General features: G+C 35.6%; 1 protein-coding gene and 1 long non-coding RNA gene across 2 annotated transcripts in view; both read left to right on the top strand.

Annotated features, from left to right (window-relative positions):
* The window catches only part of LOC307144486 (uncharacterized protein), a 79,904-nt gene extending 64,279 nt beyond the window's left edge, over window positions 1–15,625 (top strand). Inside the window, exons 2-4 of the mRNA XM_079846887.1 lie at window positions 14,663–14,727; window positions 14,947–15,115; window positions 15,234–15,625. Coding sequence (XP_079703013.1) covers window positions 14,713–14,727; window positions 14,947–15,115; window positions 15,234–15,367 — 318 coding nt within the window. The 5' untranslated portion in view covers window positions 14,663–14,712 and the 3' untranslated portion in view covers window positions 15,368–15,625. The remainder of the gene's footprint in view (window positions 1–14,662; window positions 14,728–14,946; window positions 15,116–15,233) is intronic.
* Window positions 5,037–6,201, top strand: LOC307144488. Its single transcript, XR_013818758.1, has 4 exons — window positions 5,037–5,125; window positions 5,359–5,385; window positions 5,781–5,891; window positions 6,110–6,201. It is a non-coding gene; the product is annotated as an uncharacterized lncRNA (long non-coding RNA).
* Window positions 15,626–15,955: the final 330 nt, after the last annotated feature.

The following is a 15,955-nucleotide window of genomic DNA, read 5'->3' as shown; positions in this document are numbered from 1 at the left end:
TAAACGTGCAGGGCAACCACCCAGTAGAGCATTACAATAATCTAGCCTTGAGGTCATGAACGCATGAACTAACTGTTCCGCATTTGTCAATGAGAGCATATGACGTAATTTAGATATATTTTTAAGATGGAAAAATGCAGTTTTACAGATACTAGACACGTGACTTTTAAATGAAAGATTGGTATCAAAGAGCACACCCAGGTACCTAACCGACGACGAAGACTTAACAGAGCAGCCATCAAGTGTTAGACAGTATTCTAGGTTATTACGTGAGGAAGTTTTTTGTCCAATAATTAGAAACTCTGTTTTTTCAGAATTTAGAAGTAGGAAATTACGAGTCATCCAATTTTTTATATCTGCTATGCATTCTGTTAATTTAGTGAATTGGTAAGTTTCGTTAGGTTTTGAAGAAATATACAGCTGAGTATCATCAGCATAACAGTGAAAGCTAATGCCATGTTTCCTAATGATATCTCCTAATGGTAGCATGTACAGAGTGAACAGCAGCGGTCCTAGTACTGAGCCTTGTGGTACGCCATACTGAACTTGTGATCGATGAGACATCTCATCATTTACTGCTACAAACTGATAACGGTCAGATAAGTATGATTTAAAACCATGCTAGTGCATTTCCCGTAATGCCAACATAATGTTCTAATCTATTTAAAAGAACGTTGTGGTCAATGGTGTCAAACGCAGCACTAAGATCGAGTAACACTAATAGAGAGATACAACCACGATCGGATGATAAGAGCAAATCATTTGTGACTCTAACGAGAGCTGTCTCGGTACTATGGTACGGTCTAAATCCTGACTGGAAATCCTCGCAGATATCATTTCTTTCAAGAAAGGAACACAGTTGTGAGGATACTGCCTTTTCTAATATCTTTGACAGAAAAGGTAGATTCGAGATCGGCCTGTAATTGACTGATTCTGTAGGGTCAAGTTGCGTTTTTTTAACAAGCGGTTTAATCATAGCCAGCTTAAAGTTTTTGGTACGTATCCTAGAGACAAAGACGAATTAATGATATTAAGAAGAGGATCTATGACCTCTGGAAGCATCTCTTTCAGTAGCTTAGTCGGTATAGGGTCTAACATACATGTTGTCGATTTAGATGATTTAACGAGTTTAGTAAATTCTTCCTCTCCTATAGCAACGAATGAATCAAATTTTTCCCCAGGGAGACTACAATGCACCGCCTGATGCGATACTGTAGTAGACGGTTGCATAGTTATAATTTTGTCCCTGATATTATCAATCTTATAAGTGAAGAAGTCATTACTGCTGTGCTGCTTAGAAACTTCTGTGTTTGAAGCTTTATTTTTCGTTAGTTTAGCCACTGTTTCAAATAAATACCTAGGATTATGTTTATTTTCTTCTAATAGGGTTGAAAAATAAGCAGATCTAGCAGCTTTTAAAGCCTCTCTGTACGCAATCGAGCTCTCTTTCCATGAAATGCGAAAATACCTCTAGTTTTGTTTTCTTCCAGTTGCGCTCCATCTCTCTGGCTGCTCTCTTAAGGGCCCGAGTGTGCTCGTTGTACCACGGCGTTGGACTATTTTCTTTAATCTTCTTTAAGCGCAACGGAGCAACTGTGTCTAAAGTGCTGGAAAAGAGAGAGTTAAAAGTTTCTGTTGTAATATCTAGTTCTTCTAAGCTATCTGGGATGCTGAGATGATGAAACTGATCAGGAAGATTATTAATAAAGCAATCTTTAGTAGCAGAAGTGATAGGCCTAACATATTTATAACACGGAGTCGGCTTTGCAGCCTTGGCTAAATGAAGTTTACACGAGACTAAATAATGATCTGAGATGTCATCGCTCTGTTGCAGAATTTCAACGGCATCAACATCTATTCCGTGTGATAATATTAGATCTAGAGTATGATTACGACAATGAGTAGGTCCTGACACGTGTTGTCTAACTCCAATTGAGTTTACAATGTCTTTAAATGCCAATCCCAATGCATCTTTTTCATTATCGATGTGTATATTAAAATCACCAACAATTAGTACTTTATCTGCAATATAAAATAAAATAAAATTCCAGGAAAACAGATCAAAACAGGGCAATAATTAAGGAGAATTAGCCAATATGACTAAAATGTCCAGATGGACACTGTCAAAATGGCAATCAAGAAATGAACCGATGACTTTAACCCTCGGAAGTAGCCTACACATTGCAGAACATAACGCAGAATTTAGCAGTCAAACGGATTCATCGTTGATTCAAACCGGATCGCTGATTGGCTAAAAGTGCGTGCTCGTCGGTGATGTCAACACTAACGCCAGCTGACTCTGCATGGGTGTGTGTGTACAGTAATGTCATGATGACTGATTTTATGGACTGCATGCACACTTTAGTTTAGTTTTTTAACCAATTAGACTTTAAAATGTAGATGTTTGAAAACCGCCGAACTGACCCCAAACCAGCCCAAATTTTGTCCACCCGCCCAAACCCTTTTTTACCCTCACAATCAAATTCAAAACCGCCCAATTGGGCGGGAACCCGCCCAATCTGGCAACAAGCCAGCACAAATCTCAAACGTGATTTATCATTTATACTAGGCTATATATTTTTACATTAAGCACTAACACTTCAAAAGAATTATATTTAAAACTTGATTTCTTAGTGGTTTTGAAAATATTACTATAGATTACAGCAACTCCTCCCCCTTTGCGTTTCAGACGAGGCTCATGTTTATAACAGTAGGCTAATCTTGCGGGGTGGACTCATTTAAAGTGATATAATCGTTTGGTTTTAGCCAGGTTTCTGTCAAACACAGCACATCTAGGTTATTATCTGAAATCATATCATTAACAATGAGTGCTTTTGAAGTAAGGGATCGAATATTCAGTAACCCAAGCTTTAGCATTTGCTCATCTGTATTATAGCTGTTTTTTATTTGTTGAACATCAATTACATTTTTAACCTTAGATGGGTTAAAACGTTTTTTGGATTTCCAAATTCGGGGAACAGACACAGTCTCTATATGATGATAGCTAGGTGAAAGAGGCTCTATGTGATGGGATTTATCTAACCTGGGTGACGCGAGACCACTAGCAGATGGTCGGTTTAGCCAGTCTGTCTGCTTCCTGACCTGGAAGTTGATCTGTTGTGTAGCCTATGTATAATTTGTAAAGTGTAGCCTATTATTACAAATACATAGCGCCTATAACATACTGTTTCATATAATACTGTGCTGTGCTGGATTCCTATTAACAGCAAAGAAACCAATAACACCCAATAACAGCAGACACAGTGATGAGTGAGAGTAAGCTGCCACCTAGTGGACATAATTTACTATAGTAAAGTACACACTGACTCACTGAGGGCCTTTTGTACAGTACACAACATCCAGACTGCTGAGAGTGATGTGTAGATGAATATGTGAATATGTGCTGTGCTTTCCTCTCAATAACTCAATAATCACACAACAAAAATGAGAAAACTGCAAGTTTTTTTAATAAACCATAAGAAAAGCATCTGAACACGTCACTATTATTTTATAGCAGCTTTACAGTATTAAAGATGAAAACAGTGTCAGTGTCTCGTTTCATCAGAAGTAAAACTTCATTTGCCTGTCATCAACAGATTATCAGCTTTATCATCATCATTATTATCTTGTGCAGTTTTAGTGTTGTATGTGTTTGTTCTGTCCCTCTTTAAACTGAAGATAATATTATGTTTCTTCATGGACAGTTTCTGTGGATCCACACACTCCTGTAAAGTGTGGATCTGAATCATCAGAGAAGATCAAACATGAGCTGAGATCATGATATCTGAATCAATGATGTGAGGACGCCTGAAACTAATGTAAGATCATGTTTGGCATCATTTCTGAGATCACTGCAGCTCTGATGATCAGGGGCCGTATTCACAAAGAATTTTAAGGCTAAAAGTAGCTTCTAACTGGTGAATTTAGGAGCAACTCCTAAAAATAATGGGCGTGTCACTCGTAAATTTATGACTCCTAATTTTTTTTGACTACCCTTACGAAAAAGAAGTTTATTCAAGTGTGCTATTAGTATACTTCTTTTAAACTAAAAATAAGAAAGTATACTTTCAGTCTACTTTTTATGTACTTCTCAGAAATATACTTTATGTACTTCTCAGAAATATTCTTCAAATTCCACTTAAGTATACTTGACTTATACTGATAGAAACGTTAAAGTATATTTGGCCTGTACTTGTTGATCGAGATATACTTAAAATTATAATTAAGTATTCTAAGTATTCTTGGCTTGTACTTGTGTTTACTATTTTGATTGAGTACCTTATTAAATACTTTTTTAAAAAACATAATATTACACACCGTCTTATAAACTAACATGTTCAGTTTTATATAGTAACAAACTTTCGGGTGGAGTAAATAAAATAAGCATGGAAAATAAGTTTATTCAAGTGTTCTATTAGTATACTTTTCAACTAAAAATAAGAAAGTATATTTTCAGTCTACATTTAATATACTTCTCAAAAATACACTTTATGTACTTCTCAGAAATATACTTAATTACACTTAAGTGTACTTGACTTATACTGAGAGAAAAGTCCAAGTATATTTGGCCTATACTTGTACTCAATCTTTTGATCAAGATATACTTAAAAGTTTAATTATTCTAAGTATACTTGGCTTGTAGTTCTGTTAACTCTTTTGATCGAGTAGCCTATTAAATATACTTTTTTTACATAGTTTTTCATATACAGTCTTATGATACTTTGTTTGAAAATATTGATTAAAATAATGATATAAAACAGATATGTTTCTAATTCTGCATATCTGAATTTTGTGTAGGCTAGTCCACTGGTAGTGCACATAGGAATGTACTCTAATTCTACTTTACTCTTTCCCCACCATTGACTGAATTTTCGAGTAGGGTATAAACGGAGGTCGGAGCCAGCTGCAAATGGGTGGGTTAGCAGCAAGTGGGTGGAGCTTTAGCCGCAAGTGGGCTGTACAAACTTCCAGAGGATTTTGATTGGTTTATTTAGTATCACCTGTGTAGTAGCTATTGGTTTATGCTCCACAGTTGGTGGCGGTAATGTGTAAGTTTTGTTGCGATCCATCAGAAAACAAAGAAGAAACCCGCTTTCACATGTCAGCGTGCCGTTGAGATGAAGGGGTAAGCTTGTTGTATAGTTTTTAGTTTTGTGAAAAAGCATTATAAGTTCTGAAAAAGACCATTTCATAATGGCGTTTGTACACTGTTTTTAGTCTTGATGTATTAAAAAAGAATAAGGGTAAAGTGTATCCAAATAAATTTCTGTAGTTTTTTTAGTAGCACAGAAATTACAAAATCTGTAACGTGCATGACAAGATCTTTTCTGCATTCCATTTCTACAATTTGCTCTCCAGATTATGGATTCTGAAGACCATAATAAGGTATTGTGGCAGTGTAATTTTTGCACGTTTTAGGACTGCATTGATTTTCAAATTGTAAATGTCTTAAACGTTTTGTAAATGGATTTGATATTAGAATACAACTCCTAACTTAATTGTACAATGCATGCAATTCTTTTAAAACTTGTTTTCATTGTAGTTATGCTTTTTTTCTGCGTAATCCACAATGTAATGTAATGTAATTGAAACATTTGTTTTAATATCATAATTATTTTATAAAATGTATTACTCATAACAATCAGTGCAATAAATGTGAAATGCATGTTATTGTGCTTCTTATGGCTAGAAAATAAATATTGACATTAAAAAATAAAATGCATAACAAGAACATCATTGATAATGTTAAATGTTATGTTCATATTTTTTTTTCACCTCAGGTGTTGCATGCTGGAAAAATAAGTCGTCTCACTACAAACAGCTCTTCTGGAGGATGTACTCAATCTCCACTTGTTTGGAGTGTGGGTTTGAGTACAAATGCTGCACACCTGGTACGTTTTGTGTAATTTGGTGATGAATAATCTAGTTAGTCTAAAGGAAAACTAAAAATCTAATTTACTTATGTCATCCCTTGGAGTTTAAAAGTTCTGGACACCATTCATTTGCATGGCATGGAGCTACAGAGCTGAGAAATTATTCTTAATGTTTGTAAATGTTCAATGTCAACTATAAACCCTAGTTCTTATTGTGCTTCTTGTGTATCCACCAGGTTATGCTGGGAAGGGAAAGCGAGGCGAGCTCCAGGGCATTTATTCTGAAACCTTCCACCCTGGATTTTGCAGTTTCCACTGCATGCAGATCATTTCTAATGAGCTGATATAGTGTCCTTACAAATAACAAAAAAAGACTAAAAATAATCAAATAAAATAAACACTTTTGCAATCAATTCTGAGTGACTTGTACATGATTTTATTAATTGAAAAAAAAAAATTATCCACCCTGAGATTTAAATGTAATGTATGTGTAACACGTTCAGAAGAACATTATTTCATTATGCTATTTAAAAAAAATATGCAGTAAAGATGGATGGTAACTTTGTTTTTTTACATTAGCCAAATGTTTTTCATGTATTTACACATTCACTTCACTGAGTCCAATTGCATCACATTTTAATATGTTCACTTACTTGATACTGTAGAATTGTAAAAGATATATCTAATATTCAGAAATATGCTTGAATAAGGCCTACAGCCTGATGAATTTAAAACACCATCACTTTAAGTATGGTAAAAGGTGTAAAGACGTGACTTCATCATTGACAGTGAGTGGTATTGGACACACAATAATAACAAAGCTGTAAGAAATCAGACCATGATGAGGAATGTAATATTTTATCGTTTATTTTCATTACTGTCACTACTTCCTGCCATACTCATTCACCACCGTCCTCGGCAATGACAGCTTGGAGATTTCCGCATAAGCTCCTCCCACTTGCGGCGTAAACTCCTCCTACTTGCACATTTCTGAAACCCCTCCTACTTGCGGCATAAGCTCCTCCCACTTGCGGCGTAAGCTCCTCCCACCTGCAGGTCTCCGGGCTGCAGCGATACATACATGGAATTTTCCAGCTATCCATGTTTTCACTGTTAAACGATAGGGGGCGCTATATGACATCTTCTAGTGCAGAATCTCCTGAACAAAACACAGGAGAAGAAGAAGCTGAAACAAGTGATAGAAGATTGCTCACTCAAATGTAAAATAATGTGATCATCAAACAGCTTGTAAATCAAAACTACTTAATGTTTCTAAATGAAATGAAGCGTAGGCCTAACCCATGAAGAGAAAACAACTGAAGCTGTGGGGGTGTCGGACTCGATTTACTCTGTCTGTGTTTGATCATCGTTCTGAATCTGATCAAGGCGTGTAGTCTTTGACAAAAATGAGATTTTCTCAACTATTTTGTTTAAAATGTTGCCTTTCTTTATGAAATTTACCAACATTCAAGTGTTGATAAAAATTATGCATGAAGCTAATAAAATGTTTTTAAAATTAAAGTACAGTTAAAGGTATTTTTCAAATATAAAAAATAACATTTGAGCACAGTACTGTAGGCCTACTGCAAGTGCAAAAAATTTATATAAATAGTAAACTATAAGTATAATGTTAAGTTCACTTAAAGAAAACTTGTAGTATAAAACTACTAAAATATAGTTTACTGAGAGTATACTTCAAAGTTGCTACAAGTATTAAAATAGTAAACTACTAGTACACTCATAAGTTCACTTGCAGTACAAATGAGAAACATAATTATGAACTAGTTGTGCACTTAAAGTTTACTACTGTTACACTTAAACATATACTTTTATATACTTCAAGTGGGCCAATTTAGTCCCAAGCGGTATTAAAATAGTACACTTACAAGTTTACTACTAGTACATATTGACATTAGTATACTTACTACATAAAGTATACTTAAAAATATACTTGAACATTACTCAAGTATACTTCATAAAATGAACTTGAAGTATACTTTTTTTTTCGTAAGGGTAAGAGTAATTCACGAAGCATTTTAGCCCTAAAAGTAGCACCTAAGCCTGGGACAGCTTAAAAGAAGTCGAGAGGACTCCTAACTCACTAAGACCTTCACAAACCGCTTTTTGTGGCATTTCACGTTGTGATGTTCTGAAATGCGTATGCGGCGGCTACAGGAGCTTCCAATCGCGAGGGAACAATTCTGCATTGTAGGCATAACTAGGGATGCAATAACGCCGCCACCAACAACAACCAAAGCTAGGCTACTCATTGCATGTAAACTAATTGTAACGTTTCATTGTGAATCAAATTAAAATGTTCTTCTCTTTGCAAACGTAGGCAGAGGCATATAGTGACAGATTAATTCAATAATGTTGCAAAGATATTGCATCAATCCATATGTTTCATTAGGCTACTAGGCTATTTGTTTTGCCTTACTCTTTATTCATTTAGGCTATTTATTCAGTTATTCATCATCTTCCGTCCTTCGCACTACTTGTGTAGCGCACGCATTCTCAGACCTGTCACCTGTCACTCATCATCGTAGGGGAGGGGTTTGAATCATTCCCGCGTTACAATCATCAGCCAATCAAGGTGGTCACTTCAGTCAAGCTCGTGCATGAGTAATGACGTCATCCATAGCAACGAAGACTCACTCTTAGTTTAGGAGTTGTCATTTTTCTTTACTAAGAGTAGGTCTGAAAGGCGTTGTGAATAACTTTTAAGAGAAAACTCTCTTAAATGTTCTCTCTTGCGATTTAGGAGTACTCCTAGTGGTAAGATAAAATGATTTGTGAATACGGCCCCAGATGATCAATATTTAGGGGTTCAAGCATGAAATGCTGAAACCCTATTGTAATTGTAAGGATTCGTAAAACGCATCGCGCAGGACAAACCGTAAGGCCTAGAGACTTGAAACCTGGCCAGATGGTAGGCCTCAATTTTGGGGACAACCTATCAGAGTATGACCCCGAATGGCCCATAGATGGCGCTACAGCAACCAAAAGTACAAAATCGCTCATAACTCTTAGATCCGTGGCTCAAGGCGGACCAAATGGCTATCTCCAAAATCGATTTAGGCAAGAAAAATGTTCTGCTATGTCGAATTTTCTCCAAAACCTACTTTTGCGAACTAGTCCCTGGTTTTTGGCCCGATCGGAACCAAACCAGTCTAGGACAATTCTCTGGACTCTCTAGATCAATAATTATCAAAAAAAAGTTGAACTGAAGTTGAACATATGCTCATTTTGGATAGCCATTTGGTCCGCCTTGAGCCAGGGATCACAGTGGTGTAAGACACCTGATCCTGGGACAAACGGTCTAAGAGTTATGAGCGATTTTGTACTTTTGGTTGCTGTAGCGCCACCTATGGGCCAATTGGGGTCATACACTGATAGGTTGTCCCCAAAATTGAGGCCTACCATCTGGCCAGGTTTCAAGTCTCTAGGCCTTACGGTTTGTCCTGAACGATGCGTTTTACAAATCCTTACAATTAACCAGACCAGTCTAGGACAATTCTCTGGACTCTCTAGATCAATAATTATCGAAAAAAAGTTGAACTTTTGCATTTGCTTCACAAAAATTGATGAGCATATGTGATATAACATAATTAACAAGCATGCCACATTTTATGGAGATCGGACGATAGGTGGCGCTATAACTGTTAAAAAGTTTTAAAACCATATATTTCCTATGGTACATTGCCTGTATTGGCTGTAAATGGTCTTTTCCATCTATTATGTCAGTGGTTACATACTTGCAAAATAAAACTTAATAACTTTTGATGCTTTTGTGCTTAAAGGCCTTAAAGGCCTTAACTGCTTGAACCCTGATAAATGCTGCTTGCAGCTTTAATTTATTTATATTTCAGTGAATATTGATGAAGATGAAGATGAACACGGCATGTGTCTCTTTATAAAGTTTCTTCTGGACTCTGGAGATCTGGACAGCATCTTCATTCATAACAGAACATGATGAAATAATGTTTCCAGACCTTAAATCTTCCTCGAGAACAAACCAGCGGGAGAATCAACTGTGTCCGTTTATTAGGCTTTGGAATAAGTGTAAATAGTGTAAGTGTGTAAATGCTGTTATATTTTCATATAGTTGTGTAGTTTTTTTGTTCTGAATCTAAAATTCTCTGTATGTCAGTTATCAGTGAAATACTGCATGTTCATCTGGTGTGACAGTATTGTGTTTTCCATGTTAAATATGATCCTCCTCATGTGAGGTTCTCTGATACACACACACACACACACACACACACACACACACACACACTAGATGACAACCTGACATTTAAGAACAGAAGAGGTTGTTTGGGAACAATAAAGACTGAGAAATATTCTGTGATAAGTTAAAATAAAGTTGGTGTTCAAAGTTCATAGACTTACTTTAATCCTTAAGTTTGTTCAATTACTCACTGTAAAAACGAACTTTTTGGTATAGTAATATATATTTAATTAACCATCATAATTTTTACTTTATAAAATTAAAATTCAATGAGAACTAGAATTTTCTGAGTAAAATTTTAAATACCTACACATTTAATTCATGTAATAAATTAACTGGTTGGAAAGAGTAAATCTTATTATGTATTTGCTTGTAATATTTAAACGTTTTATAGTCACTTCACATAAACATAGTCATTTTAAGTAAATTTTAATCGAAAAGTATAGCGCGTTTGAATCCGCACATGCATGTTTGGACAAGACAGTCTAACTGCCACTTTGGGTCAGACGGATTGGCGAGCTGCTGCGTGACTGCTGTTTGTCGTGTTTAAGGTAAGTTTGTCTTTCTGTTTTACATTTAATAAAACATAGGTCTGTAGATTCACAAAGCACTGTTTTTCGTGTAAAAATTTCGAACTGATTGGAAATTATTAGAAAATCTTTACCGTTGTAACTGCTAGCTTGCTAACATTAGGCCTTAAAATTAACATGAACCGCTTTTCTTTAGTAACTAGTTAACGTTAACGTTATACTGTTGACTATGGAAAAGTTTGAATTTTCTTACTGAATATTGCTCAGGAAGGTATGTGAACGTTACACAAAGGTAGAATTTTTCAATCACTCTGGATTGTTCATTACACTATTGATATCTACAGTCTATCACTATTGATAACGTTACAGAATTAACCCTTGCTCCCTGCATCAGACTATTTAACCACATTTCTGCTGTTGTACTCTTGAATCATTTTGTCACATTAGATCAAGGAGGAATTCAGGAGAATCACTACAATTTGGGGACCAAACTGAGGCCATTTCTGGACAAACTGAGTCAGGTGTGTTTGATCAAAATTGTGCTTGTTCACATTTTTGGAAATAAGATGAACTTAATGTATTTCTTATACATGCACGCACATGTTGTGTTTATTTATATAGCTTTTTATACAATATAGATTGCTTTAAACAGCTTTACTGTATTAAACAGTAAAAATAGTGCTTTAATCACAAAAGAATAGTAATTTAGTTTGTGTATGTGTTCATTCTGTTGTGATAATGAAGTCACTTCAAATAATTCCAGCAATTCTATTTTTGTTTCTCAAAAGAATTATAATTTTTCTTCTAAACTGTATGCAGGAGGACAGCTGCAGTGACGTCACTCAGCACATCATTAAAATACTGGTTGTCCATGGTGCTGATGGATCCAATCGATGTATCCACCCTTCTTAAAGGAGAACTCCGGTCAATTTTAACATTGAGCTCATTTTTTTGTAAATTTGGAGTGCTGTCAGTACAGAGAACAACGACAAAAATCTGTGTTGCCTACACCGTGTTATTCTCTTTTTAAAATTTGCACCCTGTTGACTTAAATGGGGCAAGTTTTAAACCTGCTTTTAGCCTCTTAACATCCTTGATGTGTCATTACAAGTGCACAGCCAATGTGAGGGATTCCTTTAGAGTGAACACGAGTGGATCTGACTGCAGTAGATGTGAAAGATATGAATAAAAATGATGTTATTTCAGCCAGCGCTCATACCTGTATTTACATCCTGTTTTCCGTTGAAGTCCACAGTAGTCGATTGTCGAGTTCGGGCGCATGATCGTACGTACTAAACCTATGCGCGTGAACTCGACAATCGATTACTGTGGGCTTCGACCGAAAACAGGATGTAAATACAGGTATGAGCCCTGGCTGAAATAACATCATTTTTATTCATATCTTTCACATCTACTGCAGTCAGATTCACCGCGTTCACTCTAAAGGAATCACTCACATTGGCTGTGCACTTGTAATGACACATCAAGGATGTTAAGAGGCTAAAAGCAGGTTTAAAACTTGCCCCATTGAAGTCAACAGGGTGCAAATTTTAAAAAGAGAATAACACGGTGTAGGCAACACAGATTTTTGTCGTTGTTCTCTGTATTGACAGCACTCCAAATTTACAAAAAAATGAGCTCAATGTTAAAATTGACCGGAGTTCTCCTTTAAACTCTCCCCAAAAGTTCAAAGATTGAAGATGAAGTTGTATTAAATGCTATGGTATGATAGAACTGTTTAAACATTTAGCTGTTGATGAATTTATAATACATTAAAGTTTTAATGGTATTCTTTAAAGGGATACTCCACTTTTTTTGGAAATAGGCTCATTTTACAACTCCCCCAGAGTTAAACAGTTGAGTTTTACCGTTTTCGAATCCATTCAGCCGATCTCCGGGTCTGGCGGTACCACTTTTAGCATAGCTTAGCATAGATCATTGAATCGGACAAGACCATTAGCATCTCTCTCAAAAAAACGACCAAAGAGTTTCAATATTTTTCCTATTTAAAACTTGACTCTTCTGTAGTTACATCGTGTACTAAGACTGACGGAAAATGTAAAGTTGCGATTTTAGGAAAAATATTGTATTTTAGGAAAAATATTGAAACTCTTTGGTCATTTTTTTGAGAGAGATGCTATGGGTCTTGTCCGATTCAATGATCTATGCTAAGCTATGCTAAAAGTGGGACCCCCAGACCCGGAGATCGGCTGAATGGATTCGAAAACGGTAAAACTCAACTGTTTAACTCTGGGGGAGTTGTAAAATGAGCCTATTTCCAAAAAAAGTGGAGTATCCCTTTAAAGTTCACTATTTCAGAGTGCTGTTTTGAATGTTGAATGTTTCGCATGAATTTTTTTTAAAATACATTTTTATGTTTAAAACAAGGGTTACAGTATAATTTTGAAGTTTAACTGAATGCACCTGTGTCAAGAGATGACTGTGAATGAATGAAGAACATTTTTTGATGACTGAAAAATAAACTGTTTAATTGTATTTTAGTTGTGTGATTTGTGAAAAATATAGAGAAAATGTTCATTTATTTATGTTCATGATTATTTATAAAAAAGAAATTAGCAATGTTTACATAATTATAGGGAGTATTATAATTTCATAAAACTAAGTAAATGAAAACAAAAAAACTTAAATAAAATCTACTTATTTACTTCATTAAATGGTAAGATTTACTTCATAATTTCATAAAAGCAAACTTCCTAATTATAAAACAATAAATAAACTTTACTTAATTACTTTTAATAAATATAGCTTCTAAATGACATGTAAATAGGTAATTTTTACTTAATTTCTTCATGAGCGTTACGTTCAATACTAAGTAGATTTTACTTGATAATGACACGTAAGTTGTACTTGATATTATAGCAGTAAAATTTACTTAAAATATACTTGTGCAAATTGTTACGAGGATTTTATTAAGTAAATCTTACAAGTAGTTTTTTTCAGTGCTCCTATGAAATGTAGAATTGTTGTGCAGCAAAGACTTATTTTCCTGTTTCTATTATCAGGTTAGAGGTCATGCTAAAGAGGTTCCTGTGGTACTGAGATGCAGATTATGTCTCTGCTCTGCTCTGTGGGAAACCACTGCAACCACACCATTTATTGCCGGCTGTAAAACAAATCCGTCAATGCATACCTTTCCTGTACCATGGGCTTCAAGACAGTCACAGGGTGTCAGAACACATCAGCACATCCTTTACTCTGTAAACCCGAGAGATGTTGTTTGTCACAAGATACATGAATCTATTATGAAAACTGATTAATACATGTAACAACTTACAACTTTACTATGATGTGTAAATATTTCCTGCTGATAAAGATTGAGCAGAAAGAAGAGCTTGTGTTTGAATGTAAAGTGTTATTGTGTGTCAAATGTGGGTCTGTAACAGGTTACAGGTCATGCTAAAGAGGTGTTACTGAGATGCATGTCATGTTCCTGAAACCACTGCAACCACATTGTGTTATTATTGTTTCAAAGCACTCACTTCCTGTACCAGACAAGGACAGTCACAGCATGTCAAACCACAGAGCACGTGTTCTCGTGTTGACTCCGCCCGTTCTCAAGTATACTATATAAGCAGTAACTGAAACTCTCTGTTCTGACTCCGCCCCTGTATGTGTTCCTGTCTGCCTGTCTAAAAGAGCGGAGAAGACTCTGTATTCAGTGTGTTCTCTGTGTATCTACTGTTGACACTAGGACTCTCACAGCATGACTTTATCTTTATAGTCATCTCTCTTCTTCTCAGGTGAGGAACATGTTTCTAAATGCATATTTTAATTATTCATTCAAGCCTACTTTACTGAGGATATATATATATATATAGACTAATATCAGTATAATTAAATGTGAAACCAAGTTTGAATTATTTTTTATGTGTTTTGCATGAAGGGCTTTAATAGCTGACACACATAACATTATACAGCACGAGTGAATGTATTATCTGAGTCTATATCATCAGTTCAGTCTCTGTATTATAATTATGATGATAACGGGTTGTTTTCTTCATTTCCAGTCTCTGTTGATCCAGTCGGAGCTGTAAAGTGTCGTTCTGATGAATCAAATATGATCAAACATGAGGTGAGAAGAGAAAGATGTTTATGATCAGGACTCACACATAAACTCACATTTCTATATTTGTCATTTGTCATTGTCATTGATTATTGTGAATATTGTAGAGTTAATCTGAGATGCTGTAATAACACTGAGCTCATGCAGATGTTGATCAGGAGTTGATCTGATGTCTCGTGATATGATGTTATATCGCTTTAATGAAACTCTGTCTGTGTGATTGAACAGATTCAAATGAAGAGGAGAAAGAAAATCAGCAGAAATCACAGATCAGCAGAAAACAAGAAGACTGAGAGAAAAATGGAGGACAGAAATGAGACACACACCAGTGAATCACCAGAGGAAAGAGGACAGAGACTTGTGAGATGTGACAGTATGAAGGACCTAAAGCCACGCTGTGAGTGTTTGATCATTACTGAACTTAATTTAATCTTTCATCACATTTTAGTCTGTTTTAAATTGAGAACATAATCCATATATATGAGGATAATCTGATATATATTTGTGATTTCTAGTCTCCTGTGATCCAGACGAGCCTGTAAAGTTTGATTCTGGTGTCAAAACTGAGGAGATATTCTCATCAAACCCTTCATCATGTTCATCATCATCATCATCATCATCTTCATCACTGACATCCATCAGCAGCTGAAGACCTGAACATCATCATCATCATCATCATCTTCATCATCATCATCATCATCATCATCATCTTCATCATCATCATCATCATCATCATCATCATCTTCATCATCATCTTCATCTTCATCATCATCATCATCATCACTATCATCATCATCTTCATCATCATCATCACCAGATTATAGTCTCATGAACAGTGCATTTCTCAGATTCTCCTGCTGTTGCTCTGCTGATGAACTGTAGAGATCTACACGGGTCCAACAATTCGTGCCCGAACTCAAAGAGACCCGTAATGTGCAACACCGAACCGACCCGGACCGGTCTATTATTTCAAAATCTGGACCCGGTGTGGTGAACAAACGAGTCCGACTGAAGAGATGAGTCTGAGCTTAGGACCCAAGCAATCCAATTGGTTCAAAGCAGGTTTATGGGTAATCGCTTTAGTGCCTGCTTACAAATCATACAAAACCACTTTATTATAGAAGACGTTTGCACTACGCTATAACGAGTCATTAATGTATTTTAATGTATACATTTCATATACTAGTATTTAACCGAAGCTATAGATTGTGAAATTAAACATTTCTTGTTGTTAGTG

The sequence above is a fragment of the Squalius cephalus genome (assembly GCF_949319135.1).
Source record: "Squalius cephalus genome assembly, chromosome: 17".
NCBI classification, from domain to species: domain Eukaryota; kingdom Metazoa; phylum Chordata; class Actinopteri; order Cypriniformes; family Leuciscidae; genus Squalius; species Squalius cephalus.
Note: the sequence above shows the minus strand (reverse complement) of the source record. Positions and strands in the feature narration are given on the sequence as shown.